This window comes from Hakea prostrata, chromosome 9 (genome assembly GCF_041222555.1).
Source record: "Hakea prostrata isolate BN-2017 chromosome 9, UWA_Hpros_2, whole genome shotgun sequence".
NCBI lineage: Eukaryota > Viridiplantae > Streptophyta > Magnoliopsida > Proteales > Proteaceae > Hakea > Hakea prostrata.
The window spans coordinates 55,624,360-55,641,681 of NC_142608.1; the positions used below are offsets into that span (position 1 = coordinate 55,624,360).

General features: G+C 36.6%; 1 protein-coding gene across 1 annotated transcript; it reads left to right on the forward strand.

Annotated features, from left to right (window-relative positions):
• Positions 1-770: 770 nt before the first annotated feature.
• LOC149005621 (ABC transporter C family member 3-like) lies at positions 771-7,842 on the forward strand. The gene is given in 11 exon segments (XM_089135576.1): positions 771-2,720; positions 3,032-3,118; positions 3,212-3,274; positions 3,276-3,860; positions 3,997-4,161; positions 5,711-6,005; positions 6,116-6,324; positions 6,469-6,774; positions 7,146-7,209; positions 7,375-7,614; positions 7,742-7,842. Coding segments are annotated over 11 exon segments (4,050 nt in total). The 5' UTR covers positions 771-785.
• The last annotated feature ends 9,480 nt before the right edge of the window (positions 7,843-17,322 follow it).

Below are 17,322 nucleotides of genomic sequence, written 5' to 3' on the forward strand. Positions count from 1 at the left end.
TTCTCATATCCCTAAGTTTTTCTTTTCTCTATTTATGTTCGATGATTGAATTATTAATTGAATTAGGTATAATCGCAACTTCTGCCGCTCTTATTTTTCTAAGAAAAGTTTACTAACGTTGTTGCTTATTATACTTATTTTGTGTCTGTATGCTCATTAATAGGTACAATGATGTCTGGGGGGAAATTGAGAACTCCAATACTCCAATTCTGAATGGAACACATAAGTTGGGAATGATTGGTTTTTGCAATTGGGCTTTAATCAATTTGAGATGTGGTAAAGCTAATTGGATTTCGATTTGAGTTGCAAGAACCGCCCACCAAATTACAAACAGAAGAAGATAATAATTTAAAGCATCAAAGAAAGATATGGATATTTGGATAATCCTTTCGAAGTCCTCTGTAACTTTTCTCATGCATGGGACTTCTGCTTTTTCACACTTCCTTTCGTTATTAGTTTTATCCATTTCTTGGTCTTGCAAGTGGCACAAGGTGTCTTCCCTTGAAAAATCAAAACCCGCGTCAGAAAACAAATACCCATGTCATTTGTTAGCCGTTACTTGTTGCATGGTTCTATCTGTTTGGGCAATTTTCCTATTTGTATTGAACTACCTCTCTGGGTATAGACATGGTTGGACTGATTTGAAGCTTATTACCCAACTGGATCTTACGTTCAAAATTCTTACTTGGCTTATGATCTCTGCTTACTTGAGCACCCAATTTTCCCATTCAAGAGAGCATAAATTCCCTAGTCTGTTAAAGATTTGGTGTGCCTTCTACTTCCTAATGTCTTGTTCGTATCTTGGTATACATCTTGGTTTATATTGGAAGCATCCATCAGTTCCGTTCCTACTGTGGATTACTGATGTAATATCAATTGTAGTGGGTTTGTTACTTTGCTATACTGGGGTGCTTTGGAAAGGAGAAAAAAACGAAGGTTTTCATATTTTAGAGCCTCTTTTGAAAAGTAGTTCTAGTCAAAACAATAGCGACAACATAGATGGATCAGGTGTTCATGGAGACGGTGCAACGCATTATGAAAATGCTAATCTTCTTAGTATTTTCACATTCTCTTGGGTGGGACCTTTGCTTGCACTTGGGAATAAAAAAACCCTAAACCTTGAAGATGTTCCTCAGCTTCCCAATTGTCATAGTGCCAATGTGGTCTTTGCTTATTTTAAAAATAATCTTGAATCTAATAGTAATGGCAGTGCTGATGGTGATCAAGTAAGTACACTCAAGTTGGTGAAGGTATTGATTCTCTCAACATGGAAAGAAATTCTATGGACGGCTATGCTATCAGTAGTGTGCACGTTGGCTTCTTATGTTGGACCACACCTTATTGATGCCTTTATTCAGTATCTCAACAACCCTCACCAACCAGAATTTGATGGTTACATCCTAGTTCTTATTTTCTTTCTTTCAAAGCTCATAAAGTGCGTCTCGCAGAGACATTTGTTCTTTCTATTGCGAAATATGGCAATTAGGGTCCATGCTATCATGTATTCAATAATCTATAGGAAGTGTCTCAAGCTTTCGAGCCAATCAAGACAAGGCCACAATAGTGGAGAAAACATAAATCTGATGAGTGTTGATGTCGAAAGAATTGGAATATTTTGTTGGTATATGCATAATATATGGAGGGTGCCTCTTGAGATCATTCTAGCATTGATGATCTTGTCTAGAAACCTTGGTTTTGCTTCAGTTGTAGCATTTGTTGCAACAACAATTTTAATGTTAGCGAATATTCCACTGGAAAGACTGCAGGAAAAATTTCAAGGAGGGATGATGGATTCAAAAGATCAAAGGATGAACACAACATCTGAGGCTCTGAGGAATATCAAGGTTCTCAAGCTTCAAGGATGGGACATGAAGTTTTTGGGTAAGATAATTGAGCTTAGGAATTTTGAAACAAGATGGTTAAAGAAGTTACTCTATACATCAGCTACTATTTCCTTTGTCTACTCTTCAGCTCCTATGTTTGTCTCTATGGCTACTTTCGGGTTTTGCATGCTATCGGGGATTCCACTAGGGTCAGGGAATATTCTATCTGCACTTGCAACATTTGAAATATTACAACTACCCATTTATAATGTCCCAAACACAATCTCCATGTTAGTTCAAACTAAAGTTTCCCTTGATAGAATAGTGTCATACCTCCGTCTCAGTGATCTACAACCGAAGGTATCACAAAAGGTTCCAAGAGATGGTAGAAATATAGCAGTTGAGATAGTTAATGGGAATTTCTCTTGGGACCTTCATTCTACCAACCATACATTAAAAAGTCTCAATATTCGGGTGCATCATGGTATGCGAGTGGCTATTTGTGGTTCTATTGGGTCAGGCAAATCAAGTCTACTTTCATGCATATTGGGAGAAATGTCAAAGACATCTGGAACCATTAAGTTGAATGGGACAATGGCTTATGTCGCACAATCTCCTTGGATACAAAGTGGCAAGATAGTTGACAATATATTATTCGGTAAAGAGATGGATAAAGGAAGATATGAGACGATTCTCGAAGCATGTTCACTTAATAAGGACCTAGAGTTATGTGCCTTTGGAGACCAAACTATCATAGGGGAGAGGGGGATTAACTTGAGTGGCGGACAAAAGCAAAGAATTCAGATTGCACGTGCTTTGTACCACGATGCTGACATTTACCTACTTGATGATCCTTTTAGTGCTGTGGATATTCATACAGGAACTCATATATTTAAGGTAATTTTTCGATGATCTCTATTTCCAAATTTTTCTTCAATGAAATTGACTCACAACTATAACATCAATTGCTGACATCACATTTTGATCAACTAAAAATTTAGTTTGATCTTAAAAGATTAAAATTATAGTAGTCCAAAAAGTGAGGCATATAGACAAACGATACTATAATCAATACAAAATTCATCATAAAAGTTAGGGTTTTGATTAACTATCATTATTATCTAATTATGGAGAACAATTTCTTACTTTTATTTAAGCACGAGTTCTTATTAAATGCTAAAATACAAAGATTTGAACTTATGTGACAGGAGTGTTTACTTGGACTTTTAAATTCAAAAACAGTGATATATGTTACACATCAAATAGAGTTTTTAGCTTCTGCTGATCTTATCTTGGTAAGATTGTATGCTCTTCTTTCCTTGACTTCAATTCTCTATTTTTTTTTTCTTTTTCAAAAGAGCAATTACTTACCCTAATTTATTTGGTAGGTTATGAGAGATGGAATGATTATTCAAGCAGGAAAGTACAAAGAAATTCTTAGCTCAGGGACTCGACTTTATGGAGTTAGTAGGTGCTCATAAGAAAGCTTTAGCTGATCTTAATTCTATTAATTGCACGACTACATTGGATAATTCAGTTAATGTTCAAGAAAATGAAAATATTTTCTGCAACAAGACATCAATTCATGATGATGAGAAAAACAAACCCATAGACAATGAAACGAAAAAATCATTTCGATCAGAAGAAAAGCTTGTCCAAGAAGAAAAGAGAGAGAAGGATGGAGTTAATTTTTCAGTCTATTGGAAATATTTAACAACGGCGTATAAAGGGTCTTTTGTTCCATTGACGTTGTTGGCGCAAATTCTTTCTAAGCTTTTCCAAATAACTAGTAGTTATTGGATAGTATTGACCACTCCTGGTTCAGTGGATTTGAGACCTCATGATGAATCCACTATCATATCTGTTTATATTGCCTTGATCCTCGGAAGTTCTCTTTGTGTACTTATAAGATCCATGCTTATTGTAAAAATTGGATACAAAACAGCTATTTTACTCTTTAACCAAATGCACTCATGCATTTTTCGGGCTCCCTTGTCATTTTTTGACTCTACTCCAAGTGGAAGGATTCTAAATCGGGTTAGTAAATGTTCTTTTTTAAATTACTTTTGAGATTCAAATAAATTTTTTTTTCTTCCCTTTTCTCATATGATTTTGTTTGATCCTCATAAAATTTGTCTTCTTTAAACAAACTTAGTTTATTTTTTGTGTACAGGTATCTATAGATCAAAGTGCAATAGATTCCATCATCTCACAACAAATTGAAGAACTTATTATGTCAATCACAGGATTCTTAGGAACTGCTGCAATAATGTCACATGTTGCATGGGAAATGTTAGTAATTTTTATTCCAATGACTGTGATATGCATATGGTACCAGGTAATCTTAATGTCAAATATAGTTTTCATAGTTAATTCCAATCAAGCTCAATTATATTTTTTTTCCTCATAATTTTAAGCCATTATAGAAGGTAGTTCAATCTTTTTCCTAATCTTGTCATTAGGTTGCTCTTATCAAAATTCAAACATTCGTTGTTTAATAGAAAGACATTTTTATTCTTACTATATAGGCAAGCAAAGATATTTGTAATCTTTGTTCTATCAATAAATAAGGAATTCTATTTTTCCTTAGAAAATTAATTTAAACTAGACTCATCCACTCTTAAAGTATGATTGTTAATTTAGACAATAGTATTTTTCTTGAATTACAAAGAACATATATGACAAGTCCATTTTCTCAATTATGCATAGGAAGTCAGATTTCAAATCTCCTCGGAGCCAGGGGTGAAGCCCCGCTTATATTAATTATATAAAAGCTCCCCTAAGGATGTAGTTGTGGTACGCGCAAGTTGGCCCGGATGAACCTGAGATTAAAAGAAAGAAAAAGCATTCTCATATAAGATTAATGAAAATTTCAACCTTTCACTTTTTTGAATAAAATGATTTAACTTTATTACTTTTTATTAAAAAAAAAAACCCATTATACATTCAACCGGAACAACACACTCACTCCTGCAACAACCGTTGCCCTTATTACACCCAAATTCACAGTTTCCTTAACAATGATAAGCAAAAGACAAATCCATACAGCCATGACTAGCTAAACCTGAACCTGAACCTGAACATTGGGAGCTCCATTGCACCCCATTGCACCCCGGCCATTGTAACTCTCTCTACATATGTTCAGGCCATTCCCTTACAGGAGAGGAAGTTTAATCCTTTGATGCAGTTTTCGTGAGAAAATTTGCAAACATGCTTAACGATAGAAATGCGATGTCCTCCAATTAATACCACCAAGAAGGGTTTCAACTATACCAGACCTGCACAACTATCCACAGAATTTTAAACTTCCTCGTTGCCTCACTACCATCATTGGTTCCATCTTAATCCAAAGTTTCACCACCTGCACATCAAGGGCTACTTTCAACACCTTCAAGAGCCCTATAAACCTAGCTTCCATGCAGGTTTAACATCAACATACCAATGGATAGATGAAAATACACTGGCATTAGAATCTCGAGTTAGACCACCCACTCCTCCCTTACCAGGGTTGCCTAAAGTAGATCCATCAATGTTTATCTTAATCCAACCTCTGGTGGTCTTCTCCATATCACCTCTCTAGGATCATTGCTAGGCCTCACCTGCACCATCACCCAAGTCATCACTTGTGTATCAGATCAACTCAATGCTACATCCATCCTATAGCTTCCTACCTGCAGCTCTTTGATGATTGCCTTCAATACCGACTCCACCCCACGCCCTAAAGACTCAAATTTCTTGTTATTGCACTCCACTCCCTCCAAGTGTAATATGGTACATAGTTTAGAAACTAGTTTATTATTTCTTTGCTATTTCTACATCTATTACATCTTCTTCTTCTTTTTTTATTTTTTTTATTATATCTAATATATTTTTAACTTGTTTTCTAGAAATATTACATATCTGCAGCACGAGAATTGTCAAGGCTTTTTGGAATTTGTCACGCTCCAATTATACAACATTTTTCTGAATCTTGTTTAGGTTCTAGCACAATCAGGTGCTTCAATCAACAAGAGAGATTCATGGACATAACCCTCAAGTTAGTTGATGGGTATGGTCGACCAAAATTTTATTTCTCTGGTGCAATGGAGTGGTTATGCTTTCGTATGGACATGTTGGCATCTATTACATATGCATTCCTTTTGGTTTTGCTAATTTCAGTGTCAAAGGAAGTACTAAATCCTGGTAATTATTGAACTTAAGGATTTACAAAATCATTACTAAGGGAACTAATAAGAGTGGACTATTTATACATAACAATCATTTCAAAATTTTCCCCTTTGTCTCTCTTGAAGGTGTTGTGGGTTTAGCAGTCACATATGGACTTAGTTTCAGTTTGCATGGAATTGTTTGGGATCTTAATCAACTGGAGACTAAAATAATATCTGTTGAAAGAATACTACAATACACTTGCATCCCTAGTGAACGCCCCTTGTTCACAGAAGAAAATAAGGCAACTCGTGAATGGCCATCACATGGGAAAGTTGATGTTCTTGATCTACAGGTAGTCCTTAATCTAGACTCCTCGAGTTCTATTGATCATTTTCTTTTTTCCTCATCTTTACGTGAGGCCTAAAGTTGTTGGGTATTTCTTGCTCTTACAAAATCCTACTAAACTATATGGTTAAATTGTATAATACATATGCAGGTCCGATATGCCCCGCACCTTCCTCTTGTCTTACGAGGTCTCACATGCACTTTCCTTGGAGGGATGAAGATAGGCATTGTTGGTCGTACAGGAAGTGGTAAATCGACTCTCGTGCAAACTCTTTTCCGTGTGGTTGAACCTACTGCTGGTCAGATTTTAATAGATGATGTCGACATCTCTAAGATTGGCCTTTATGATTTACGGTCAAAATTAAGCATCATCCCACAAGACCCAACAATGTTTGAAGGGACTCTAAGAAATAATATTGACCCGCTTGAAGAGTATACAAATGAACAAATTTGGGAGGTGAGAATTATTTATTTGGTGATATTTTTAAATATGCGATACATGTTTTCTGCTAATTTACAATTTGCACTCAAAACAAAAGCATCATTATTGACTTGTAGCGACATTAATTATCTCTATGAAATCTTTTTAACTGATCCATTCTCAATGAACTTCTTTCACGTTGTCATCTTCTTATAATTTTGAAATTCATTTCACTAAGATATTGATGTCATTTCGTTAAATAAATCAATGTATGTTTGGACCAACTTTAATCTAATAATTTTTTATTATGATTAATTGTCCTTTGAAACTTTTATTTAGTAGATGGTCCTCCTTGGTATTTTAAAGTATCGTTGGACCAACATATTATGACATTTTTGTTGTCGTAGGTTTTAGTTAAAATACAGATTGGTGATGAAGTTAGAAAGAAAACAGGAAAGCTTGATTCTACAGGTTAGTTAGATTTTTCATATTCACCATATACTAAAGTTTCTTAACATCAATCTGTGCACAAGGCTAGATATTCACAGAAAGCATTAGCTAAAATGATTGATGAAAATAAGATGAATATTTAACCCATTTTTTGCATTGTGGTTTTTTTGTTTCCCCTTCTTCTAGTGACTGAGAATGGAGAGAATTGGAGCATGGGTCAAAGGCAGCTAGTTTGTCTAGGACGTGCACTGCTTATGAAGAGCCAAATATTAGTACTTGATGAAGCTACAGCATCAATGGATACTTCAACTGACCATCTCATTCAAAAAATACTAAAGCAACATTTTTCAAAGTCTACTGTAATCACAATTGCACATAGGATAACGTCAATTTTTGATACCGATATGGTCCTACTTCTAAATAATGGTTAGTACCTAGCAATTAGTACTCATATTCAAATGGGTTTAATTGACATCGATAACACATCTTCTCATCATTTTATTTTTTCAGATTATTTCTTACGCACGTTAACATGTTGTCTTGTTTGAAGCAGGTCTTATAGCGGAATATGACTCCCCAGCAAAATTGTTGGAGAATAAATCTTCATCATTTTCAAAGCTTGTTAAGGAGTATACTCAAACATGTAGTTCCTAGTTTTCTAATAGTTAAATAAGTGAGATTCTTTATTTATTATTTTTTTTATTATCAAAAAACAAGTAAATCTAGAGGCCCAAATATACACATGTTTCATTGGATTAAGATGCATTGCATTATTTATAAAATTTTGATGGGAGAAGTGGAATAAATATCAATGTCACAAATAATTTATTTTTCATATATAAAGGCTTATATACACCATGGATTTTAGTAGTCCAATGACATCTTTGAATATTATAAGTCTACCATTGACAAGCATCTACCATAAACTTGAAATTTTGAGAACAAAGTCATGCCCAAGATCTCTTATTGGTATTGCAAAGTGGAAATATAAGCCTTAGAGAATCAAAGGAAATATATAAATTAAGTATATGTGTTGAGAAGATTTTGTGTAGAAGTGATTTTGTATTACCTCTTCATGTGTATATATAATACAATCAAGCAAAGAATAAAATAAATGTGGCATACTGTACATAAGGAAATAAATTATTTGCAACGGTTATATTCTCCAAGATCTCCAACGGTCATATTCTCCAAAGATCTCCAACGGTCATATTATGGCTAATACTCCCCCTCAAGTTGAAGAGTGAATATCAAGAACTTGCAATTTATCCTTGAGGAAAAGAAAAGAATCTTTGCCAAGGGATTTGGTGAAAATATCAGCAATTTGGGTAGAACTAGAAGTGTGGACGGTATGGATGAGGCCAGAGCGTATCTTATCCCGATGACATGACAATCAATTTCAATATGTATGGTGTGTTCGTGAAACACAGGATTGGCGGCAACGTGGATGGCCGCTTGATTGTCACAAAAAAGAGGGATTGGTTGCTTCAAATGAACACCAAAATCTTGAAGGAGCGAAATTAACCAAATTTGCTCTCAAGTGGCCATTGCCATGGCTCGATATTCTGCCTCCACAGAGGATCGAGAAACTATATGTTGTTTCTTGGTCTTCCAAGAGATAGGTCTAGAACCAAGAAAAACACAATAATCGGTGGTGGAGCGGTGAGTCATGGGACAACTGGCCCAATCAGAGTCGCAAAAAGCACGAAGTGGTAAGGTGCTATTAGCTGGAAGTAAAATATCCTGGCCAGGTGAGCTGTGAAGGTATCGGAGAAGGTGAGTTGCAGCGTCCATATGTGGTTTGCGAGGTTGGTGCATAAACTGGCTAAGAATGTTGACAGTGTGCACAATATCTAAACGAGTGATGGTGAGATAAATCAATCGTCCAATCAAACGATGATAAGATGCAGGTTCAGAAAGGATATCACCATTGGAGTCTGTAAGCTTGAGATTTTGTTCCATTGGAAATGAAGTTGGGTGAGCACCGGTGAGGCCGACATCCGATAATATATCCAAAATGTATTTTCGTTGATTGAGGAAAATACCTTTTTGGGAGCGAGCCAATTCAAGACCAAGAAAATATTTCATGGGCCCAAGATCTTTGATACGAAATTGTTGGTGAAGGAAACACTTTAAGGTGGAAATCACCAAAGCATCAAAACCAACAATAAGGATGTCATCCACATATACTAAGACAAAGATGGTTGAATTCCCGTGGCCCTTAGAAAAAAGGGAATAATCTGCAGGTCGACTGAATGAAGCCCTCACTCATTAAGGCAGTAGAAAATTTGGCGAACCAATTACGAGAATCCTGCTTTAAACCATAGAGAGATTTGTGGAGGCGACAAACAACATTCTCCCCCTTATGATGATAACGAGGAGGTAGAATCATATATACTTCTTTGTCAAGATCACTATGTAAGAAGGCGTCATTAACGTCAAGTTGGTGAAGTGACCAATTTTTAATTGAGGCAAAAGCAAGCAAGACTAGTATAGTACCTAGTTTGGCCACAGGAGCAAAAGTCTCATGAAAATCAACACCTTCAGTTTGGGTGTACCCCTTGGCCACCAAATGTGCTTTGTACCATTCAATAGAACCATCAGAGTGTCGTTTAATTTTGTAGACCCATTTACAACCAATGGCTTTCTTTTGAGGCGGCAAAGGAACAAGTGATCAAGTGTTATTGGTTTCAAGAGCCTCAATCTCTGACTGGATGGCATCTTTTCAGTCAGGTCACAACATTACTTTGGCAAAGCTAGTGGGCTCTTCAGAAGAGGAAAGAGACTTGATAAACTTAAGATGAGAAGGTGAGACATTTTTATAAGATATAGAAGAATCAAGAGGAAGAAGTTTACCGGCATCCGAAGAAGATGATGTGGCGTGAGTAGCTTTGCATATGTAGTCATTCAAGTGGGAGGGGGGATGATCCGATCAGGTGGAGTGATGTGGCAACAACACAACTAGAGGTGGGGAAGGGTTGTGTGGTAGGGTTGGCGGGTCCAGTGGTGGAGATGGGAAAACTGAGTTGGTTGGGATGGAGGAGGAATCGAAATCAGGAACCGGAATAGAGAGGCTAGGGTTAATAGATGAAGGGGAAGTCTTTAGGTGGTAAGGAAAAATATGTTCAATAAAAACAACGTCTACTTGTGTAAACCTTGTGAGAAGTGAGATAAAAAATTTTGTTACATTTTTGAGCAAAAGGGTACCCAATGAAAATTCCTGGAGAAGCATGGGGGTCAAATTTGTGCTTAATGGTGGAATGGTTGTGTCCATAGCACAAACAACCAAAAATACGAAGTTGAGCATATGTGGGGGTTTTATTAAAAAGAAGTTCAAAAGGAGTTTTCTCTTTTAATAGTTTGGTAGGCAACCTATTAATAATGTGTGTGGCCGTAAAAATGCAATCACCCCAAAAATCTTGTGAAAGTTTGGCTTGAAATAAAAGGGCCCGACCAACACTGAGTAGGTGCCGGTGTTTGCGTTCAACAACACCATTTTGTTGTGGGGTGTCAACACAACTATGTTCATGGATAACTCCATGGTTGGAAAAAAATGAGGTGGTGGAGTGATTAAAAAATTCACATGCATTATCAGTACGAATTTTTTTTATTTGAAAGTTGAATTAAGTTTTGACCATTGCAAAAAAATCATGCAAATAAGACCAAGCGTCAGATTTGAAGTTCATTAGAAAAACCCAATTATAACGAGAATAGTCATCCACAATATTTAGCACCACATATAGAAGGAATATATTAAGGACCCCAAACATCGCAATATATTAAATCAAAAGAAGATGAAGTGGATATGGAACTAGATGGGAAAGGTAGCCGGGTTTGTTTTGCCAAAGGGCAAATAGTGCAAACACATTTATTAGAAACTGAAATGCAAGAATTAAAACGTGACAAAGAAATAGTAATGTTGCGAGATGGGTGGCCTAAACGCCAATGCCACACATCAAATGAGTGGGAATGAGTGGATGAGGCTGCAATAATGGAGGGAAGCAACTCCAAATAATATAAACCATTATGCTGTTTACCCAATCCAATCATCTTCTTCGTTGGTAAGTCCTGAAAGACATAATGATGAGGAAAAAATGTTACTGAACAATTGAGAGCTTTAGTGATTTGACTAACGGATAATAAATTAAAACAGAATGAAGGAACATATAAGACATTATTAAGAGAGATGGAAGAGGTGGGGGTGCAAGTCCCTAAATGGGATACAGGGGTTGTTTCACCATTGGATAATGTTATCGGAGATGTATAAGGAACCACCGTATCAGTGTTAAAGAAATGTAACTTAGAAGCCATATGAAAATTTGCCCTAGAATCAATAACCCATGGCGAAGGGGAATTACCTGCAGCATTTGCTAAAGGAGTGGGATTACCCAATTCGATCAATGCCAATAATTGATAATACTGCGCTGAAGTAAAGGAGGGGGCATAATTTGTTCTTGGGTTGATGGCTGCAAAGGATCGAGCAGAGAGTCCAGGTGATGTTGATTTAATGTGTGTATTGTTGCTCTTGGTAGGATAACCTTGTTTCTTAGAACAACAGGAATCCGAATTTCCGTCCATGCCACAAAAATCACAGTGATACATAGGCTTCTTACCATTTTTAGAATGTGTACGTGGAGGAGTGGCTGCAAGAGTAGATTGATGCAATGATGGATTCAGTAATGCATGGAGGGAGCGATGACGCTCCTCTTGCAATAGAAAATAATAAGCACAATTGATGTTAGGCAAGGGTTCCATCAAAAGAAGTTGACTCCAAACAGAAGAATAAGGATCATTGAGGCCCATTAAAAATTCAAGTAAGCGATCTTGTTGTTGAAGATCAGTGGGTTTTGATAAGAGACCACAAGTGCAAGGCGGGAACGAGTTGTATGAGTCCACTTCGTCCCAAAAACCCTTGAGAATAGTATAATAAGATTCCAAAGAAGAGGTTCCTTGACGATGATTAGAAATGCTACGCCGAATCTCAAAATTTCGAGGAGCATTTTTTTGAGAAAAACGATCACGAAGATCATCCCAAACCTCGTGGACAGTAGAGATGTAGAGAATGCTATTAGCAATATCAGGTGAGAGAGCATTTAGCAACCAAGAAAGGACCATGCTGTTGCATCGAGTCCATGCTTGAAACTCCAAAGAATCAGCAGCGGGTTTAGGCAAGGAGCCATCGATAAAGACAAGCTTATGTTTGGCTTCAAGAGCCATCCACATCGCGCAATTCCAAGTGGGATAATTGTCGCCACGTAAAAGCTGTGTGACGAGTATAGCACCAGGATTATCCGAATGATGTAGAAAATATAGAGAAGAACCATCAAAGTGGATGGAAACAGCATTATTGTACGCAACAGTAGTTGTAGTAAGAACATTAAGAGACGGATCCATCATTGTAAAGGAAATGGAAAGAAAACAACAACGTAAGGATCGTTTAGTGCTCTTGAAAAAAAAATTAGCTTCACTTGAAAAGGTGTGGATCGTCCTAAACTGATACCATGTTACGAAGATTTTGTGTAAAGTGATTTTGTATTACCTCTTCATGTGTATATATAATACAATCAAGCAAAGAATAAAATAAATGTGGCATACTATACATAAGGAAATAAATTATTTGCAACGGTCATATTATGACTAATAATATGCATGAACAACTACCTCCTTATGTGCTATTAATGGCATTGTGGGAATAGACAATAGATATGATGAACTTATTGGTGATACTAAGTGGGTGATTCGAAATGTGTTCTTTGATGTTGGACGTCGGTTGAGGGGAAGAGACTAAACCCATAGGTGTTAGTGCTACTGTAAGGCGCCCCGTATTTAAACTCTACTCGTTAACAATATCGAATGTGGTGTTGTTAGGATGCAGAGGAAAAGCAAACTGAATAAGCCAAAGCCATGGGACTAGGTAATATGAATGAATGGAATAGTGTTTTGTTTAACAAAATTGGTAAGTGGACCCATTGTTTGTGAACCAACTTGAATTATATTGATCCAAGTCCTAGTTAATTGTTAATAGTGATTGAATATGATAAAAATGAGACATTGGAATGGAGTAACCAATAAGGTTCAAAGAAGGTTCCTTGAATGGTTTAATCTTAATTTTGGTTTAAAGAGGGTCCCAGGGGTTGGTTTGTGCCACGATTGAACCAGATTATATAATTTGAGCTTGTTCCTTAGATGAGCCTAAATATTATTCTATTAGAGAAGGAAAAAGAGAGAGAAATTGAGGGCCAGAGGAAGAAAGAAGAGAAGTTAGAGGAAGGAATCATAAATTAGTAGGAGCAAATTCAGACTTACGAAATAGAAACTGAACTTAGGCATGCAAGCTGAACCCTATATGAGATTAGGATTTTGAGCTTCTAGAGAGACTATGAATAAATGTAGTGACTGAGTTAACTTGATGTATTCAAAACGGTAGGCTTGAAATTCTGTTTTGGTAAATTGACCCATAATGTTTTTTTACCAAAACTTTGTTATCGGAACTCCAAATTATATAATCTTGGTATCATTTTAAAGAGGGTTATAAGGACTACAAACATTTTGAATAGGGTTTTCTAAATATGAAAAGGATCTAGGTAAATATCCCATGCAAATAGGACCAAAAAAAAAGCAGTTTGGGGATGTCAAGACAACAATAGGCAGCAAGAAACTCTTTGATGCCAGTTCACATCACCCGCTTTTGTACCTTAGGTCCAAATGGTCCCAAAATGCCCTACTTGACCCTTTTTCTTTAATTTAATATTTCTTATGAGCCCTAGAATGAATGCTAAAAGTAAATGGCACTCGTTTGAGTCTTAAAATTGAACGAAAAGGGGGTTTGACATTAAGACTTGAGACTTTGATGTAACATTATTCTTGTTGAAGTTGTAGACCTTATGAAATGAAATGAAATGTTTTACACAAAGGGGACTGGCAAGAAAGAGAGTGGACTGACATTGTTGGGGTAATTGTATTACAAATTTCACAAACACACAAAAATGAAATTGCAATACAATTGAGAGATGAAGATCTTTAGCCAATCCGGAGAGCTTGAAGTTGCAACCGAACGAACCACCGATCAAAGAGGTTGAGTCACACCTTGAGTGCTGTCTTTAAGGTAATTGATGCACCCTACTACCAAGGGTTCTTTGCACCACCACCTCCAAGATAAAGCAACCTCCAACTAGAAGATGAGGTAGCTCTTCTAGTCCCTTCAAGGAGCCAAAAGCTAGAGCACAACACTTAAACAACTCAAGAAAGAAATGAACTTTGTAAAACAAATAATGTGAGTGAGGAGTGTCACTATTGCACACCACATGCAAGGAAGGGTTGGGTTTATATAGGCCCAAACCACACCTCCTCACAAGGGAGAGAATCAATTCTCCACTAATGGAGAATCAATGGGCTTGTCCCTCCTCCACTAATGAGAATAAACCACCTTGACCTAACTTCCCCACTACTTGGAGAAGTAACTCTCATATTCACTTCTTTGGAATGAATTGGATTTAATCCATTCAAAGACCTTAACCCCACTCATGGTAATGGCCATGCATGGTCATGAAGTGGAAATGAGAAATGAAGGTCAAGAGTTAGAATTTGAGTAAATTCCACCATTCAAGTAAGCCCACCTCATCACCATGACCAAAACCTTTAAGACCCATGACCAATGTCATAAAGAGACTCATAACCAAGGTCATGAAGGGCCTCCTTTACTCATGGTGCCTCATTACCACCCTTACCTCATGGGTCCCACACACATGCAAAACAATTAAATAAAAGAAATGCAAAAACTAATTTTGAAAATTAATATAGATTTTAATAAGAAAACCTAACAATCCCCCACAAGTTTGAAAATTGCAAAAAAAAGGACTCGTGTTGTGACTGTATTAGACACTAAAGGACACATCGCTGTAGGTGTCTTCCGGACTTGAACCTACACTAGGTCTAATGAGTCGCGCTACAAAGTACGGGTAGAGTCAAACTCCTTGAACCTTTCCTCATTAATGTAGCTGACCATCCCATCATCCATGTCCTAAAGGCCGACTTTCGGAGCTACTTTTTATATTACACATTGGACTTTTAAACCAGCCATGTCCTTTATTCTGGATTCATGAATGTTTAGAGAACTCGCCTATAAGTTCTCATTGGTGGCGGCTAAACCACCTACATCCACTTAGGTTAGTCTCTGATGTGCACCACAACTAACACATCCCCACATTCCTTGGGATTAGACTAATTAAGAGCTTCGCTCAACCTTACCCTTGTGGTAGTACTATTCCCTTCATCTACACCCTAGAATGGAATAATTATAACTAGTAGTACTAAACCGGTCCTCCCATAACTTCGTTTGTACCCCTTGAACCTAATTCAGGTATTTAGCCTCTTCGCATAGGTAGGGTATCCATCATGTGACCCGAGGATTAGGCATTAACCCCATTCCTGTAGATGCAATACACAAGTTTTTGACAGACATAGCCTTTGTGAACATGTCAGCTTTATTCCTTTCTGACTTCACATAATCGATAGCTATCATTCATTCATCTATGTACTGTCACATAAGATTGTTTCTAAGTTGTATATGCTTCATTTTACCATTGTACACCTTATTCTTTTTGAAAGATAACAAGATGTAAACATGGCTTCCCCCTACATATCAAGTGGTACATTAGAACTCAACAACATGGAGTTCATCATCTCTTTAAGAGATCTATTTTTCATTTCCGCTACCCCATTTGATTCCAGTTGGTAAGGAGCGGTCGTTTCATGGATAATTCCATTTTCTTCACAAAACTTATCAAGATTAAAATACTCAGTCCCTCTATCGGTTCTAAGTCTTTTAATCTTCTTGCCAAGTTGATTTTCAACTTCCGTTTTGTAAGATATAAATCCTTTTCTGGTCTCATCCTTTGATTTGAGCAAATAAATCATGGTATATCTAGAATAATCATCTATGAAGGTGATAACATAATTGTTTCCTCCCCTTGACTCATATGAATTATAGTCACTTAAGTCACTATGGATCAATTCCAAGAGATCACTCTTTCTATCCATAGTCTTGTGAGGCATTTTGGTTAACTTAACCTCCACACAAGTTTTACACTTGTCCTTGGGAGATTCCACCTTATCGGTGATCATCCCTAACTTGCATAGTTTGGTGATATATTTTACACTACTATGACCTAACCTTCCATGTCACAAATCAAAAGAATTAGACGAAACAACAAAGTAAGCAGAAGAGGTATTAGCCTTTTCAATTACAACATTGGAAATACTAAGTACAAACAATCCCTCACCAAGATATCCCTTTCCCACAAATACATTGTTTTTAGTGATAATTGCCTTTTAACTTTCAAATGCCAACTTCATTCCTACTTTATTAAGCAAAGGAATTGAAATTAAATTTCGCCTAATATCCGGCACATGAAGGACATTGGTGAGAACAATAGTCTTCCCCGAAGTGAGTTTAAAAGTCACCTTACCTTTTCGTATAACAGGGGCACTTTGGGAATTTCCCATAAATACCTTTTCATCATTTGAGCCCATGGAATAAGAGGAAAACATCTTTTCAGTTTTCTCCCTTCTTGAACTTACATTCCTTCTTGAAATGGCCAACCTTTCCACAAAAAAAACAAGCCAATTTCTTCTTCTTAGAAGACTCATCATAGTCTTGATGACTTTTCCTCTTCTTGTTTTGCTTGTTGGTTTCCACCAAGTTTGTTTTTAAGCTTATTTCCCCAAGGTCTTTTTCACCCTTGTCTTTGAACCGATTCCTTTCTTCAATCTTAATCCTTACAACCAACTGGTCTAAGGTTAAACATGTCTTCTTATATTTCATAGACATCTTGAAAACATTCCATGAAGGTGGAAGTTTCTCAATCAAGGCACCGGTTACAAACTCTTCAGGTAGGATCATTTTTTCTTTTGCTAGCTTCCCAACCACAATTTGAAATAAATCAATTTGGGTTGATATGGTGTCACTATCTTTCATAGTAAAATTTAGAAAGCTAGCTACCAAGTATTTCTTTGAACCAGCATCTTCAAGAGAATACTTTTTAACCAAAGTATCCCAAATCGAATAAGCATATTCTAATGAACTATACACATGGTATAAGTCATTAGATAATGCATTCAAAATTCGATTCTTGC